This window comes from Carassius gibelio, chromosome A6 (genome assembly GCF_023724105.1).
Source record: "Carassius gibelio isolate Cgi1373 ecotype wild population from Czech Republic chromosome A6, carGib1.2-hapl.c, whole genome shotgun sequence".
In the NCBI taxonomy this organism is placed as follows: domain Eukaryota; kingdom Metazoa; phylum Chordata; class Actinopteri; order Cypriniformes; family Cyprinidae; genus Carassius; species Carassius gibelio.
Window position 1 is genome coordinate 31207924 of NC_068376.1, and position 18686 is coordinate 31226609.

At 38.0% G+C, this 18686-nt stretch overlaps 1 protein-coding gene across 1 annotated transcript in view; it reads right to left on the minus strand.

The window, feature by feature from the left end:
- Positions 1 to 6444: 6444 nt before the first annotated feature.
- LOC128016079 (serine hydroxymethyltransferase, mitochondrial) overlaps positions 6445 to 18686 on the minus strand; it is an 18445-nt gene continuing 6203 nt past the window's right edge. Inside the window, exons 2-12 of the mRNA XM_052600458.1 lie at positions 17041 to 17226; positions 16192 to 16271; positions 15352 to 15552; positions 15191 to 15272; positions 14406 to 14528; positions 12469 to 12608; positions 11895 to 12057; positions 11101 to 11200; positions 8230 to 8385; positions 7395 to 7502; positions 6445 to 7090 (exon numbers count right to left, since the gene is read on the minus strand). Coding sequence (XP_052456418.1) covers positions 6963 to 7090; positions 7395 to 7502; positions 8230 to 8385; positions 11101 to 11200; positions 11895 to 12057; positions 12469 to 12608; positions 14406 to 14528; positions 15191 to 15272; positions 15352 to 15552; positions 16192 to 16271; positions 17041 to 17226 — 1467 coding nt within the window. The 3' untranslated portion in view covers positions 6445 to 6962. The remainder of the gene's footprint in view (positions 7091 to 7394; positions 7503 to 8229; positions 8386 to 11100; positions 11201 to 11894; positions 12058 to 12468; positions 12609 to 14405; positions 14529 to 15190; positions 15273 to 15351; positions 15553 to 16191; positions 16272 to 17040; positions 17227 to 18686) is intronic.

An 18686-nucleotide genomic window follows, 5' to 3' on the forward strand; every position in this document is an offset into this window, starting at 1 on the left:
TTATGTGCCATCATTTAGCGTAACATATATATTTATGTAAAGAATATACTTATTCTAACCTGAATGAATTAGATCTATAATAGACTGTCTTTTAACTCGTCCACCATCTGGTATTTGGTTTTCCACAGATTTCACCTTAAGTCTTTCTAGTTGTTTCCTGGTGTGTTTCTGTGCTGCTCCATGGAAAGGTCTGAGACACTAAAGACGTGTTTTTTAAGCATTAAAGGAACCGTTCTGTCTATATTCAGGTTGGTTTCTTCTGCAGGACGCGGCAGGAGGCTCTGTTCTAAAGCCATACAACAGATTTGTGTGAAAAACAAACCCAAACATAATTTGAAAATCACATCTGTACACGTTCACGTATATAAGACGCATAACGGTTTGATTCTCAAATGTTCGTTTCTTGCTGAACTCTTCTCTGAAATAGCACGAGAATCGAATGTGTTTGTGACACGCATCCCAGTTTGAGTCTCTGTTGGTTTGGGTCTTTGTCCAGCCATCGAAAACCAAATTCCTGTGGCCCTTTAAAAAAGCTTCTAAGTTTGTTGTGGGCATATTTGTGGGACATTAGGAGGCAGAATTGTGTGCATAGTGGGAATAATGCATGTTATCTAGCAGAAATCTGCACAGCTGGGTACCGACACACACATCCAGCGCTTCAATAAAGGAGACGCTCCTCATCTCTCTGCGTTCACACACACACACACACATACTCTGCTCACCTGCGGCGTGTGTGTGCTGCTTCTCTCAGGCCTCCAGCACATGCTGACAGGTAATCAGGCCAGTTGAAGAAGCGCATCATGCATAATCTCACACACACACACACACACACACACACACAGGGGCCGTCATTACCTAAGCGGAAGGTGCAGCGGCCCGTCATTATTGCATTGCCTTCATTTGTTATTCTTTGTATCGCTATTCATCTGCAAACCAGTGTTAATTTTGACACGAAATTTTAATTTAGTTTTAGTCTTAGTCTTTTGACTATAATTCTTTTTAGTTTTAGTCGAGTTTTAGTCATCTGATTTGTTTTAATTTTAGTCTTATTTTAGTCGACTAAAATTGCTTGGTATTTTAGTCGACTAAAATAAGACTAAAATCAATAACAGATTTACTAGACAATTTTTTACAGCTGGTATAGGAAACAAACTTAACCAAAATATATAAAACACAAATTCAACTTTATTTCAACACAACTGTGTCTTTATTTCGATTCAAAAGCTTTTATGCAGCAACAAACACTGTCATGATAATGTAAACAATAACTAGCTGCCAATTGACCATCAATAAAAGAAAAATAAAGTTAGGTCCAGGACCTTAAAGCTTACAGCTGAGCTGAACAATAAGTGCATACATTTAAAGTAAATATTTAATAAGTTGGCAGCTAGGTGGATAAAAAAAGTAACAAGATTTTATAAGGTATTCATTTGTCTAGCAATATTGTATGTTTTAAATACTACAATATTGCTAGATTTGTATGTATAATGATAGGATGTGAACATTCATGTTTCACATGACTAATATAGAAATATTTGTGATATTGTCAACAAGTAGAACATTATAAAACATACTAAACATTAGTATTAATCAAATGTATTTATCATGATATTACGTATTAGTATTGTGCTCTCATCTAACTTGAAGAAGGGACTATTTTACAGTACTTTTCAGTTCGTAATATTTAATGCTACAACATCTACGCACTGCACTATTCCAATTTTGCTTAGCTCAATAAACAAAAGAACATCGTTGTGAAATTACATTTGAGAAAATGTCCGGGTCCGATAATGTCAATCAATTTAGTCATAGTTTTAGTCTCCATCAGTGCCTTCTATTTTAGTTTTCGTTTCGTTTTCGTCCGCAAAAATATATTCGTGACGAAAATAATGACGAAAATATTTAGTCATCGAAATTAACACTGCTGCAAACCGAAGGCAATCTACACACACAGTGAGCAAAACACCTCAGAACGTCCCACAATACAAGCACAGATAACTACAACAGCAACAATCACACAAATACATAAATATATTGTGTTTTGCATATTCTGCTCTGATATGCATGAGCTGCAAAGAAAAAAAAATCTAAAATGTATAAATATTAGTGCTGTCAAAAGATTAATCGCATTCAAAAGAAATGTTTTGTTTACGTAATGTGTATATTTGTCATGTAATGTGTAAATACACAAATATGCATGTATATACATTTAAGAAAAATATGTTTTGTTTATATATGAAATAATATTAATAGATAAATTATATTTGAATTTATATACACACATGTAAATATTTAAAAAATATATAATGTATGTTTGTGCATTTATAGATAGATAATAAATATACACACATTTTGTAAAGAAATTTTTTTTTGGATGTGATTAATAACATAATATATAGTACATAGTGTATTATATATAATATTTCTATTTATTTTTGAATAAATGTTGAATAATCATAAAAACAGACATTTTTATATAATTAAAATATATCTTTTTAGATGTTTTTTTTTTTTTTTTTACTATCCAGGGAGCAGATATGCAAACAGGCTTGTGTTTTATTCTCTTCATACACAGAATGTGCTTCTCTGTCCTTTACAAATAAACAAAGTCGAGCATCTTGATGAAATCGGGACCATGTATTACGTATTATTCAACTAACAATTACATTATTTCACTCACCTGCATTCTTCATAACTTGTAATTATGATTGTAATAACATTATTTATGAACCATAGTCAGAGAACAGTAAACATACAAATACTTTGTAAAATATTGAATTCTTGGTGTCATATTTTGGAATCAAATATAATTAACATATATAATTCACAAAATTAAAACTAACTTTAAAACACATTAAAATGCAAAAAATCATTTACAAAGACAAAGTCCAAAAGACATCACTGCAGCACTGGAGACAATACATATGAATGACAGTTCTGTCCTCCAGCTCCAAGTGCAGCATCGTGTGTGTGTGTGTGTGTGTGTGTGTGAGGTGAGAACAGCTCCTCTAGTCGCTGGTCACAACTGAGACTTCAGTGTGAAAGTCTTCTGTGTGTGTGTGTTCAGCATCTCAGCTCAGGTGTAAACAAACTCAAGTGTGTGTTTGCTGGGTGACAGACATACACAGAAAATACACTCCAGATATGAGTACTGTAATTGTGAGTACACCATTGAGTGAAAGCAAAGACATGTCCCGTAATTCTGAGTTTATATCCCACAATCCTGAAGTCACATTTCACAATTCCGAGTTCATATCCTGTAATTTTGAAATTCATATCCTGCAATTCTATATTCATATTTTGCAATTCTGAGTACATGTCTCTCAATTTTTAGTTCATATCCCGCAATCCTGAGTTCATCTCACAATTCCAACTTCATTTCTCACAAATTTTAGTCTATATCCTACAATTTTTAATTCATATCCCACAATCCTGAGTTCATCTCACAATCTTGGGTTCATATCCCACAATCTTGGGTTCATCTCCCAATCTTGGGTTCATATCCCACAATCTTGGGTTCATATACCACAATCTTGGGTTCATATCCCAAACTTGGGTTCATATCCCACAATCCTGAGTTTATCTCCCAATCTTGGGTTCATATCCCACAATCTTGGGTTCATATCCCACAATCCTGAGTTTATCTCCCAATCTTGGGTTCATATCCCACAATCTTGGGTTCATATCCCACAATCCTGAGTTCGTCTCCCAATCTTGGGTTCATATCCCAAAATCTTGGGTTCATATACCACAATCTTGGGTTCATATCCCAAACTTGGGTTCATATCCCACAATCCTGAGTTTATCTCCCAATCTTGGGTTCATATCCCACAATCTTGGGTTCATATCCCACAATCTTGGGTTCATATCCCACAATCCTGAGTTCGTCTCCCAATCTTGGGTTCATATCCCACAATCTTGGGTTCATATACCACAATCTTGGGTTCATATCCCAAACTTGGGTTCATATCCCACAATCCTGAGTTTATCTCCCAATCTTGGGTTCATATCCCACAATCTTGGGTTCATATCCCACAATCTTGGGTTCATATCCCACAATCCTGAGTTCGTCTCCCAATCTTGGGTTCATATCCCACAATCTTGGGTTCATATCCCAAACTTGGGTTCATATCCCACAATCCTGAGTTTATCTCCCAATCTTGGGTTCATATGAAGTGAAGTGAAGTGACATTCAGCCAAGTATGGTGACCCATACTCAAAATTTGTGCTCTGCATTTAACCCATCCGAAATGCACACAAGGGCATCTAAGTCATGGTATCGAAGGTAGAGAGAGAGCTGTTCATGCACTCCCCCCACCCACAATTCCGTCCGGCCCGAGACTAGAACTCACAACCCTTCAATTGGGAGTCCAACCCTCTAACCATTAGGCCACGACCTCCCCGACACAATCTTGTTCAATTCCGATTTCATGTCTCACAATTTTGAATTCATATCCCTTGATCCAGATATCATATTTCGCAAATCCAAGTTCATACCCCTGTATTCTGAGTTCATGTCACACAGTTCCTAGGTCATATCTCGCAATTCTTTTTTTTCTTAGAGAAGTCAGTCACCTTTTTTTAGTTGTTTATTCCATGGCAGTAAAAGGCTTCTATACTATAGGTGACTTGACTACAGTGCAGTAATGCTGTATAATGTCTCCGTGTGTGAGTTAGTGAGGTCCTGCTCTTCATGGCGTCTCCTCAGTGTCTGCCAGACTCTTAATTGATGTGAGAAGCTTCTTCCTCTCTCACATCCCTCCCCTCATCTCTCCGTGGGACTGTTATTGCTCTATAAGAGACACTTACACTTTATTATGGGATAATTACAGCACATTAGCCATTGTTTGGAATTTAAATGGGACTCTAAAATGCCACTTAAGTCATCGACTCCGTAACGCCACATCATGGTCCTGCAGGGCTTTAATTATGACACACGTTCAGATGCCGACGTGCCACTCCAAATAAATGAGCACAATTAATTGTGGGCACTGTCGTTTATCCATCCCTCGCTGAACGCTGCTGATTTATTCTCAAATTAACGGCTGTCTGTGCCTGCAGCAGGAAGGAGAGAGATTCCAGATCATGTCAGCTCATTCCCGAGATTCCCACACACACACACACACACACACACACACACCTGAACCCACAGCACAAACACTCATCATGAGCCACTTCAGCTTCCGCTGGGATTTTACTGTCTGACACACACAGAATGAAGGAAAACAATGTCATCTGACTGGAAAACTCTCCTTCCACCCCAAAAACAAACAACAACAAGAAAACTATAAAGAAATTATATTTCTATTCACATTGCAGCAAATTAATCAAGGGTTAAAATAGGAATAAATCAAATATTAAGGGAATATGTGTGGAAATCAGGGTTATTATCATCAACTAAAACTTAAAAAACTAATTCCATTAGAAATGTTCATTACTTGAAATAAAACAAAAAATGTATCACATTTCTGAATTAAAATATAAACAAAATATTTTTTTCAACGACAAAAAAAAATGTACTTTAAAATTTCAGGTTTTATTTCAGTGTGTTGCTTGACACTTCCTTGTAATTACTTGTGAGATTTACTAGCAATTTCTGAGTTAAAACGGTTTTAATAATTTAATAGTTAACCTAATAATTAACATATATATTTTTTTACAATATTTATATATTTTTTTCAGTATATTAAAATAACTAATATAAATAAATAGATTTTAACACATTTAATAAATACTATACGTAGACATTAAAAAACTAATTAAAAATCTATTTAAATATTATTTAATAAACAGATTTTAATGTATTTAATAATACTATACAGCCATTAAAAAACAAACTAATTAAAATGACAAACACACAAAAAAGTGACCAAAATCTTAACTAAAATAAAACGTGAACAGAAAATTTAAAAATAGAATCCTATTAAAAATATTAAATACACCTAAAAAAAAATAGGTTTCACAATTTAAAAAAAAAATTCAATGGGTTACTTTAAGTAGAAAGACTGAAATATTATTTTCTTGTTTTTTTTTACAACTTAAAAAAAAACTATATATTTTTTAAAGACCCAAAACTAATAGTATAACAATGATACTAAAATAACGCTGTCATAAATGTTTAAAACATCAATAAACGTGCTTAATGTCATAACGCTAAAAATAGGTTCTTAAAAAAAAAGTTCTTAAGTCTTTCTTGTGATTTTAGGCTTTGATTTGACTCCACACACGCTGTGTTTTAACGCTCACATTAATCCACTGATTAGCAGCAGCTCTTTCAGTCTGTCATATTACGCCGAGATCTATCTTTAAATACACGTTCCTGAATAATCCTCGGACTGAAAACACATTATTCCTCTGAAGACGACGGGCCAGAACGACTCGATCGATCATCTCCACCCACAGCGCACACACACACTTACAGACAATAAGAGCAGCCCAAAGAGATGCATTTTCCTACACCACATTTTTATTGGGATTAGACGTTTTTAGAAAATCATTTGTAAAGATCCGTCCATTTAAAAAAACATTTCTGTGTTTTGTCAGGCAGAATGAAGGTGCAACATGAAGAAGAGGCTCAAAGTGTTTATCAATATCAGTTTGTTCACAATCACTCGAGATGAGAGCCGAGCAAAACAAACTGCAGTCTTCACACACACTACTGTACGTTCACAAACAGCTGCGATCATCAGAGAAGAGACGGCTCAGAACGGAAATCACAGTCTGGAAACATTTAGCATCTTTAGTCTGTTAGACACATTTGTTCTTCACTCGAGATGGAAGATATAGATGTTAGTCGAGTCCTGAATGTTATAAAAGGATCACACACACGAGGAATAAATCATCCGCGGAAGGGAAACTCACTTCTAATGTCACTTAAGACACTCGTTTTAAGACTTAGATCCAGGAAATGATTAATAATGTAGTGACTGGTCTTGAAGCTAAAGAAAAGAAGAAATGCTGTGTTAATGGTCGGTGAATCCAGGCATGGGGAAGGGACGAGCGAAAGCCTCCACGCGGCGACGCAGATCAGCGATACGAGACGCCGTCTCCACGTCCTCCAGCAGGAAACTCTTGAAATCTGACAGCTTTTCTGAACAGAAACAGAGAAATAGACCAGAGAAGCACACAGAACAACATTAAAGCTGCAATATTGTTTGTTTCTTCTGAGATTTTATTATTTAAAATACTTGTAATGCTGTCAGTCATCACATGAAATCCAATAATAGCAACACTGCTGATATGATATAAACAGATCTGTAATCACGACCCCTGCGTGTGTCTGTGCGTGTGAGAGAGTGTGTGTGTGTGTGTGTGTGTGCGTGTGAGAGAGTGTGTGTGTGTGTGTGTCTGCGCAGAAGCACACGGTCACAGCAGATCTCGGAGTGTGTACTCACTGGTCTTCTTCTTGACGTCCAGAGCGATCTCGATGCCCTGATCGAAGAAATCCACCACCTGCTGGAAGTCTGCCTCCTTGAACTGACGAGACGTGAGAGCAGGGGATCCTGGGAAACCAGCGGAGCACAGTTTGAGTGAGTGTGTGTGTGCGAGTGTGTCTGAGTGTGTGTGTTTTTGTGTGCGCGTGTTTGAGTGTGTGTGTGTGTGTGTCTGAGTGTGTGTGAGTGTTTGAGTGTGTGTGTGTGTGTGTGTGTGTCTGAGTGTGTGTGTGTGTGTGTGTGTCTGAGTGTGTGTGAGTGTCTGAGTGTGTGTGTGTGTCTGAGTGTGTGTGTGTGTGTCTGAGTGTGTGTGTGAGTGTGTGTGTGTGTGTTTGTGTGTGTGTGTGTGTCTGAGTGTGTGTCTGAGTGTGTGTGTGTGTGTCTGAGTGTGTGTCTGAGTGTGTGTGTGTGTGTGTCTGAGTGTGTGTGTGTGTGTCTGAGTGTGTGTGTGTGTGTCTGAGTGTGTGTGTGTGTCTGAGTGTGTGTGTGTGTGTGTGTCTGAGTGTGTGTGTGTGTTTGTGTGTGTGTGAGTCTGAGCGAGCGTGTTTGTGTGTGTGTGTGTCTTAGTGTGTGTCTGAGTGAATGTGTGGGTGTGTGCGTGTGAGCGTCAGTGTGTGTTTGTGCGTGTGTGTGCTTGTGTGTGTGAGTGAGTCTGTGTGTGCGTGTGTGTGTGTGTGTGTGCGTCTTGAGTGTGAGTGTGTGTGTGTGTATGTGTGTGTGTGTGTCTTGAGTGTGAGTGTATGTGTGTGTGCGTGTGTGTCTTGAGTGTGAGTGTGTGTGTGTGTGTGTTCCTCACCGAGTCTCAGGCCGCCGGGGGTCAGTGCGCTCTTGTCTCCAGGACACGTGTTCTTGTTGGCTGTGATGGACACCAGCTCTAGAACCCGCTCCGCACGCGCTCCGTCCATCCCCTGAGGCCTCAGATCCACCAGAACCAGATGATTATCAGTTCCTCCTGAACACGACACACACACACCTTCAGAGTCCGCCTTCGATCATCACCAACAGCCGTTCACTCGACTGCCACATCATACAGAACAAGCCCTGAACTCAGAGTTTACAGTTATATCTCACAATCCTGCCTTTTTTCTTGCACTTCTCACAATTTCCTCTTGATCCAGGTGAGACGGAGTCATAAACTGATCTGCAGACGTATAATAACATGTGCGTCGATATGAAGCGTGTGCAGATGCTCAATTAATTTCTGCACGTCATTCCTGCCTGAAGCGCTGTTTGCACCAAAGCAACAATTATATACAACAACAATAATATCCAGCACACAAAAACATCATTAAAAGTGTTTCAGTGTGATAAAATCCTCCAGACTTCAGGCGGAGAGCGCAGCGGCAGACAAACATTCGTTCTGCTGCGCTTTTCTTCAATAAAACTGATTTGGATTCACCTCAAACCAGATGATGGGACACGAGAGAGCCTTTCTGCACAACCATAATGAGGAAATTAGCAGAAGAAAAAACATTTGCTCAGCTCTTAAGATAACCGAGTGTGAATAATAAACATCTCAAACAATTATTAAACTGAGGAAAAGATGGAATAAATGAATGCTGGAAGAATCGAGCAACTCTGACATCTTTTTAAATCACTCTGTGAGCGTGAAATAACTTTTTATCTGACCAATTAAGACTTCGGCAATTAAAATTTTATATACATTTAAATGCATCTATGTGTGCTTTTCTCCTTATGGTCAAATTAAGACACTAAAGATCATCTCTGCACTCCTTCATCGTCCTCGACACAAAACCGCTTCTGCTTCAGGACTTTTGCATCACATATTTTACACTAGATATCAAAGTAGAGACGGAATAGTTCAGTGAACACAAACAGGCTTAATTCAAGACTTTTTAAAGACCTAGTAAAGAAAATGTAAGGAATAAATTAAAAGGAAAACAATGCTAGTAAAAGTGCAAAGTAAGTTGTATTTGAAACACTTCAACTTCCAAAAGATCTGCATTTCTTCTTTTTTTTATTTGACTGAAGATTCTGAAATTAAGATATATTTACTGGAAAAACAAAATTACTTAAAGGGATACTTCACCCAAAAAAAAAAAGAAAATTACCCCATGACTGACCCTCAAGCTATGCTAGGTGTATATGACTTTCTTATTAGATAAAAAAAATGTCCTGGCTCTTCCAAGCTTTATAATGGCAGTGAATGGGTGTTATTTTCAATAGTCCAAAAGAAGTCCAATAAAGCGCATCCATCCATCATAAAAAGTGCCTCACACGGCTCCAGGGGTGAATAAAGGCGTCCTGAAGCAAATCAATACATTTGTGTAAGAAAAATATCTGTATTTAAAGCTAAACGTAAACTTAATGTTATAGATTATAAAGGGTTTTATAATAAAACAATATGAAAAGTCATCTAAAAGTTACCTCAACTAGTGAATTTTGGCCATTTTTCATAGTTTAACCATGGTATTTTTTTCGTAAAACGATGGTTATACAAAAGTAGTCAATATGATAAAAACATGGTTATTACACTTTTACTATAGTAAAACTAAGGTTAATTTTTTTGTAAGTAAAAACAATCAATTATTAATGAAAACAACTATTATAAATCAACTATTAATTAAATTGCTTACATTTTTATAATGCATTATGTTCTTATTGATCCACCAGTTCACATTTATAACTCAACTCTACATGTTTGCAACATAAAAACATGGGTTGATTTTGAAATATTAAGGGAATATGTGTGGAAATCAGGGTTATTTTCATCAACTAAAACTTAAAAAAGCGAATTCCAATTAGAAATGTTCATTACTTGCACTTTATTGGACTTCTTTTGGACTACTGAAAAATAACACCCATTCACTGCCATTATAAAACTTGGAGGAGCCAGGAATTCTTGTTTTCTGAGAAACTGATCAAAATGAAGTGATTTCATGATTAAAACAAGAACAAATATCCGATAACTGGCTCCGAAAAATAAACTTAATTCAAAGGGAAAATACATTTTCAAATCTCATTAACCGATATTTGTTCTTCATTTTGATCAATTTATGGCTTCACATCTTCATTTGCATCTCCGATAAATGTATTTTGATTTAAGGATGTTAAGATATTTGTCCTGGAAACCAAGACAGAAATACTGAGGAAGGTATTCATGTTTTGCAGTGCTTAATGCCATGATTTTCAGGCGTTCTGCTCTGATTTAAGAGCTTTGATTTACTAAAGGAGAATTAAGAAACCCTGAAAAGCATCGTCTAAATGTGTTTAAAGACTGACCAATTATATGATGGTTCGACACCAACCATGTCAATGTGATCCGGGTTGTATTTTCTTCTGTTTATGTTTCTAAGACTGTCTGCATGATGATATGATGGATGAGATTTAAAGAAGCTGTTAGTAGAGCTTCATGCGTCTGCAGGTCTTTGCTGCATCAGTGTGTTACTGCTTCACTTCCACACAACTGAACACGGAGTCATTAACAGGAATATTCATTAATACTGCGGAGTATAATCACCTGCTTTTTAGTTAATTAGTCCCGCTAGTTTGTATGGGTTTGAGTCTCACTCCTGCAGCACACACGGATAAAACAAAGGAAAACTAACTTCATCTTCCGGGAGAATCCAGTGACGACGTCGTCTCAGTCCAAGACGAACACGTTCTGCTCACCTGAAGAGAAAACCTACAGCGTGTGAAAACCCACCCGAGACCAGCGTGTAGCCCTTCTTCAGCAGCGCGTCGGCCATGGCCTTCGAGTTCTTCAGAACCTGAGCGATGTATTCACGAAACATGGGCGTCGTGGCCTGAAGAGAGAGAATGAAGAGCTACCGATTATCGGAAATCATAAACGAGCTCCCAAGTGCACCTGCCATTGTTCAGGAGAAGATGAGAGAGAATAGGAGATGATTGACAGACAGAGAGAAGCTCCAGGACTCAAATGATGCTGCAGGATATTAATTCAGCAAATGAACTGCTAATTGAATCAAAGTAGAGAGTATTAATCAACCGATATATCGGTATTTATAACCGATATTTGGCTTTTTTTTTTATTATCGGCCTCGGCTAATCATGTCAGAAGCATTCAAGGACTTTTATTTTGACAGTGCTGAGAAACAGAAAGGCAAACACTATAATACTTTCTCATCTTGCATCAGAATTTCATTTTTACAGTTTAAAGAAAAATACGATTCCCAGTGCGTTCCTAAGTTCGTCTTCCTTTTTATTCATATTTTTAAAAACTGCTTTATTTGTGAGAAATACTATAATAGAATTTAAATGGAATAATACTTTATGCAATTTAGTAAGTATTGTGTGAAATAAGTATTCATTTAATTTCAGCACTCATCATGCATGTGCATTTAAATTAAATCGTGTGGTATTATATAAACTAGTTTAATATCTGTCACCCAGCTCTCTATGAAATAAGCATCAGCTTTTAAAATATCCATATCCACTTGTGGAAAGACGAATAATCTGGAAGTGAAAGCAAAGCTGTACCTGTTTGAGAGCCACAGCGACGCCGGCGATGGCGTGATTGTGAGGGCCGCCTTGAAGCGAAGGGAACACAGAGAAGTTGACCTTCTCCTCCAGGTCATACATGACCTCTTTGCCCTTCTTATCCAGCGAGCGCACGCCCTTCCGGTAGAAGATAAGCCCCGCCCTGAAGGGAGGAGCCAGAGCAGAGGAGGAGGAGCAACGGTTAATAACAGAGTGTACTGTGCACAATATAACCTACATGCATGCAACAACCAGATCATCTACATTTTCTAAAAATGTGCAGTGCATATTGCATGAGATCCCATAATGCAATGTGCTAAAACTTAACGAAAACGTTAATTTTTTTTGTGATACATTTTATTTTTCAGGATTCACAGCTGAATAGAAAGTTCAAAAGAACAGCATTTATTTGAAATAGAAATGGTCTGTAACATTGTAAATGTCTTTACCGTCACTTTTGATCAATGAATGCATACTTAATGACTAAAGGTATTAACTTCTTTCCCAGAATGAATGGTTTGTGCACCACACACAGGCTTTGAGAGAGTGATCTCAGTCACTGCTGGAGCTGTACCTGGATCCTCGCAGTGATTTGTGTGTGGTTGTGGTGACGAGGTCTGCGTGTGTGAACGGCGAGGGGATGGCTTTGCCTGCCACCAGTCCGCTGATGTGAGCCATGTCCGCCAGCATGTATGCGTTCAGCTCGGTGCACAGCTGCCCGGAGACAGAGAGCAGAGTAAGAGCTCAGAGAGGATTATGAAAGCGCTCGCAGCAAACCTCACAATCAAAGCGCTCCGTTATCGGCCCATCGGAGACTGACCTGATGAGATCCGAGCGCTTCTCCGGGGAACGAGCCCCAGAGACTGCAGCGCTTCACTAACACTTCTGAGCGTGACGCGACGCTCTCGGAGAAAGATAATCTCCAGCTGATCACACACTGATAATGTACACGGATACACTTAATCTGTCGTGGAGTGTGTGTGTGTGTGTGAGAGTGTGCGTGTGTGTGTGTGTAAGAGTGTTTAACTGAGTGTGAGTGTGCGCAAGTTTCTGTGTGTGTGTGTGTTTTTTTGCGTGCATGTGTGTTTCTGTGTGTGCATGTGTTTCTGTGCGTGTGTGTGTGTGTGTGTGTGCGTATGCATGTGATTGTTTCTGTGTGTGTGCGTGTTTGTTTCTGTGAGCGTGTGTGCTTCTGTGTGTTTCTGTGTGGAGTGTGTGTGTGTGTAAGAGTGTGTGCGTGTGTGTGTATATGAGCATTTAACTGAGTGTGAGTGTGTGTGTGTGCACAAGTTTCTGTGTGTGTGTGTGTTTTTGCGTGCATGCGTGTTTCTGTGTGTATGCGTGTGTGTGTGTGCGCATACATGTGATTGTTTCTGTGTGTGCTTATGTTTCTGTGCGTGTGCGTTTCTGTGTGCGTGTGTGTGTGTGTGTGTGTGTGTGTGTGTGTGTTTCTGTGCTTGTGTGTGTGTGTGTGTTTCTGTGCGTGTGTGTGTGTGTGTGTGTTTCTGTGAAGGTGTGTGTGTGTGCGTGTGTGTGTGTGTGTGTGTGTTTCTGTGAAGGTGTGTGTGTGTGCGTGTGTGTGTGTGTGTGTGTGTGTGTTTCTGTGCGTGTGTGTGTGTGTGTGTACTGTACTGCGAGCAGAAAGCGTCAGGATCAGTGGATGTGTTTGTCGTCTCCGAGGCGTCAGGCTTGAGCAGTTAAACACAAATGTGTCAGAGACAGACGAGTGTGTGTGAATAAAGAGAGCAGTCCAGACAGCAAAAATAAACTCAGTTTAGTATTTATATCTTAATGTATGTTTGCACTATTTTCATTTTGCATAATTTTAAATGTACATTTTTCTTTATTTTCTTTTTTCTAATCTAATTTAGTTTATTTTAGATGAACTATAAATGCTCTTGGTGGACTGGAAACGAAGTCTTCTAAACACTGTTGTAGATTAAGCTCTTTTATTTAAATATGATCTTTCTTTCCTTGATATAATATAATAACACTTCCTCCAGTGAAAAAGTGCATCTGCTGTTGTCTCTCACAGATCTGTGTAAACGCTGCTTGATCTGTGCAGATTTCTCTCCTGATTCAGACCAGAACACTTTTTCACTGGAGGAAGTGTTATTCTGGATTATAGACTCTATGTGTTTGAGTTAAAATCATCTTCATGCTGGATGTGTTTCAGGTTTTGTCTTCTCCAGATGTTCACTGATGGACTGGAGTGCTGTGGATTATTGGGATGTTTTTATCAGACTCTCATTCTGACGGCACCCATTCACTGCAGAGCATCCGTTGATGAGACACTGATGCAGAGCTACATTTCTACAAACCTGATGAAGACACAAACTCATCCTGATCTCAGATGAGTTTCAGATCATTTTCACTTTTGGGTGGACCATTCCTTTAGTTTATGTACGTTTGTTTATATGCAGCTGATCCTCAAATGCTTTACAACCATACAAATAAAACTGAGCAAAACGATTAATCATTGCAATACAGAAATGTGAGAGAGATCCAGACCTTCTTGATGCGGCTGTAGTCGATGAGGCGAGCGTAAGCGCTGGTGCCGGCGATGATGAGTCTGGGTCGAAAGAGTCGAGCCGTCAACTCCAACTGATCATAGTCTATCAGACCGGACTCAGGCTGTGTGTGTGTGTGTGTGTGTGTGTGTGTGTAAGAGAGAGAGAGAGAGAGAGAAAAGGTTATCAACATCTTTGACATCTAGATTTATCATCAACATTTATTTTACAAAAAAGAAAAACACACACACACACACACACACACACACACACACACACACACACACACACACACACACATATATATATGATTTTTTTATAATAATTTATTTTACTATAAAATATTTATAACTGGGAATAACTTGGGTAGGGACTTTCAGAAAAATAAATAAATATTATAATAATAATATTAAAAAATACAATATAAAAATGTCTAAAAAGATAAAAAAACATTTCCCCCTCAAACTAGTCTCTCTCTCTCTCTCTCTCCCTCTCTCTCTCTCCATCTGTCTTGTCTGGTCACTTCATCACACTGACACCAGTCTGAGGGTCACACTGGTGTGTGTGTGTGTGTGTGTGTGTGTGTGTGTGTGTGTGTGTGTGTGTCTGAGGGCCGCCTGTCGATTTCCTATTATCTCTCCCAAAGAGAAGAGACTGACCACTCATCCATCACACACACACACACACACACACACACACACTCTGGTTGACTCTTAATTAGGCTTTTAATATTTAGTGTCACTATGGTTCTAAAGCCAGAGCAGGTCAGAAGCGATGCGAACTTACGTTGAGTTTGTAGGGCATCGACTCGAAGTAGATGGAGGTGGCTGAGATCCGCTTGACATCAGACATGTATCCGTGAGTGAGACTGATGGAGACACAGGACTCATTACACATCTGACGAGCGGGCGAGAGAGAGAGGCAGAGAGAGAGAGAGGGTCACTCACTGTCCTCCGTCGGGCAGGTCCAGGCCCATGATGCGCTCGTGAGGGTTCAGGACGGCTGTGTAAGCGGCGAAGTTCGCTGGAGATCCGGAGTAGGGCTGAACATTGACGCCCCACAGAGACGGGTCGAGGTCAAACGCCTCCAGAGCCCTCTTCTGACACAAGAGCTCGATCTGATCCACCACCTCCGCCCCGCCGTAATACCTGCACACGCACACACACACACACATCACGCGCACACATCACGCACACACAGATGTAGTACATCAGAATACTGTGATCCTATCAACATTAATCTCATGAATAAATCATTAATTATAAATGCATACATTACATTTCGTAAAATAAAAAAATAGATACATTTTATTAGAAAAACGAAATAATGACATTAAATTAAAATATCAACATAAAACAAATTAAATAAAAATTAATTAAAAAAAAAGATTAATTGAAGTAGTAAAAACATTTTTACAAATAAAAATAAATAATAAATACAAACAAAAGTAGATAAATTAAATTAAACACTAAAAATAAATAAAAAGTGGTAACTATTAAATCACAACAATACAAATATATACACTTAGAAAACCATAAAAGTAATAAATGTTTCAATTAATAAATTAATAATAACCATAAAATGTATATAAAAAAAAAAAATAATAATAATAATAATAATAATATATATATATATATAAGATGCCTATATTATGCCTTTTTCTACAATATGTAATATAAGTGTCAGGTGTCCCCAGAATGTGTGTGTGAAGTTTCAGCTCAAATAACTAAACGGATAATTATAAATAAAAAAACAAATAAAAAAATTTGATTATTTTAGAAAGACACCTTTTTCCAGGGTATCCTTCAGAGTACTTGTTGTTGAGACACGAACCCTGAGCCTCGAGAGCCGCACGACTGCAGAAGTTCTGTAAAACACACACACACACACACACACCAAAATAACATTACATCTAACAGCTCAAACACGTCGCATGATGAAGATCTCAAGTGTGTCGGCTCATAATCCCTCCATTCTTTCATTAACTTTAGTCTTAAGACTCTCACATTCACTTCCATTCAGTCCACTGAGTCTTATATTTATATCATATAATAAAGCTTAGCAATATCATAGGAGCAAGAGTACGGTTTTTCCCAAAATCTGCACATTTGCATTTATAATATTGATAGTGTTGTATTTTAGACCCAATACGTCTGATCACAAATGAAAACAGTTCCAAACCCCTTTATCTAAACCTCTCTAGTTAACTGCTGGTCGTGCACATCCGCCATGTTTGTAGTTTCTTTTTTACATTTTTTATTCATGTTTGTAGTTCTGAACCAAATCACTTGTCAAAGTGCAATGGATTGTGGGTAATATTAGCCATCAGAGTGTGCATTGATCCACACTTCAAAAATAGAGGGACTTCTGGCCTACTCTTTTCAACATAGTGTGCTTTGGGACACACTTATTTTAATCTTACATACTATTTAGGATGGAGAGTATGAACATTGGGACGCAGGGTTCTGAATGAATCAGCTGTTTGAATGAATTAGTGCTCACTCACTGGCCTACTAGTGATCTTTTAGGGGGTGAAACAGCCAAAATTCAAGTGTAATTAAATGGTGATCAATTCAATGAATTAATCGACACAGCATGTGATGAATTAGATGACTCTGAAAGTGGTGTGTGTTCACCTCGGAGGCGATGAGCTCCAGGCCTCGGCTCTGTCTGTCCTTCTCCTTCTGCAGAAGATCCCACATCTCCGGGTCGTCCTGAGCCAGACTCTCCTGTCCCGTCCACGAGCGCTCGTCATCAGACACCGCCGCAGCTGAATGCTGGGATCTGACGAGAGCCGCGGCGGGAACACGCCGGCACACGGGCTGAAACACACACACACACATATAAGATCCGTTTATCTAACACACAACAGAACCGTCTCCTCATGAGCACGACAAACAAACACTCGTTCCTACATTTAACATATATTTTTAGCTATTAAATAAAATTATTTTTTTTCACACACACACACCTAATAAAAGTTATATATAATGGAAATATTTGTGTCTTTAAACATGCATCATATTATAAAAAAATATATATATAAATATATTATAAATATATTAATATTAAAGAATATTTGTTTAAATTACTATAAACATATTATTATTATAAATAACAATATTTTAATAAAATATTAAAATATATAATTTAAATATATTATAATGTTTTAATAAAAATAATAATATTGAGGTATATATATATATATGTATGTTTTTTTTTTTTACAGAGTTCATGAACTGAGAAATCTAAATTCCCTTGATCTTTTGACATAAGAGGTCATTGTACTATAAAACCATCCTGTAAGTTTGAGAACTTTCTTGTTAGTTTAAAACCAGCTAATATTCAAGTAAATCTGCTAAAATGACAGGTTGTGGAATATGCCACTTTATGATGTAATAGTGTGACTAAACTGTCTCCGTTGCATGTTTAGCCCCGCCCACCGATTCCACGTCGCTGCATGTTTAGCCCCGCCCACCGATTCCACGCCGCTGGGTGTTTAGCCCCGCCCACCGATCCCACGTCGTTGCATGTTTAGCCCCGCCCACCGATTCCACGCCGCTGGGTGTTTAGCCCCGCCCACCGATTCCATGGCACTGCATGTTTAGCCCCGCCCACCAAATCAAAAAAGAAAAATGCAGGTCTATGCAGAAACCAAATGTATGCACTGGTTATTTATGCGTCCATCTGTAAATGATTTAGCTGTCAATCATACACAACTGTTAGCCAATCAAGGCAGTGGGCGTTTACTTCCGAAGCTACAGTACGTCACACCTATCAAACAGAGCGCTATGATGAGGGGGTGAAAAATAGCCTATTACTGCTAAATTATGATGTTTTTTAGTAAAAATCTTGGTTACGTTGTAACTGGACCTCAGAGAACAGCATAACATAATAAAGTCAGTTCATGACAGTTCATTTTAGTAAAATATTTGCTTTTTCATTAGAGTTTAAATGTGCATCATACTTTATATTACATAATATTTGTATAATATATAATACAATAAAATAAAATGCACATATGGACCATTCCAAAAAGAAAGCCAATATTTCAGTAATATTAAGTATCATATAGCTCTTTGGAGTAATATATTACATTAGAGCAGCATGATTCATATGCATTTATGATGGTGCAATAATAAGCACAATATAAATATATTCTTATGAGGCACAGATCTGATGCCTGAAGGAGTGCAAACAGGATCTTGAGTTTTTTTGTTTAAGAAGCACAAAAACATGAAATATAGAAAGAGACTGAGGCTGGAATATCTGACCTACAGAC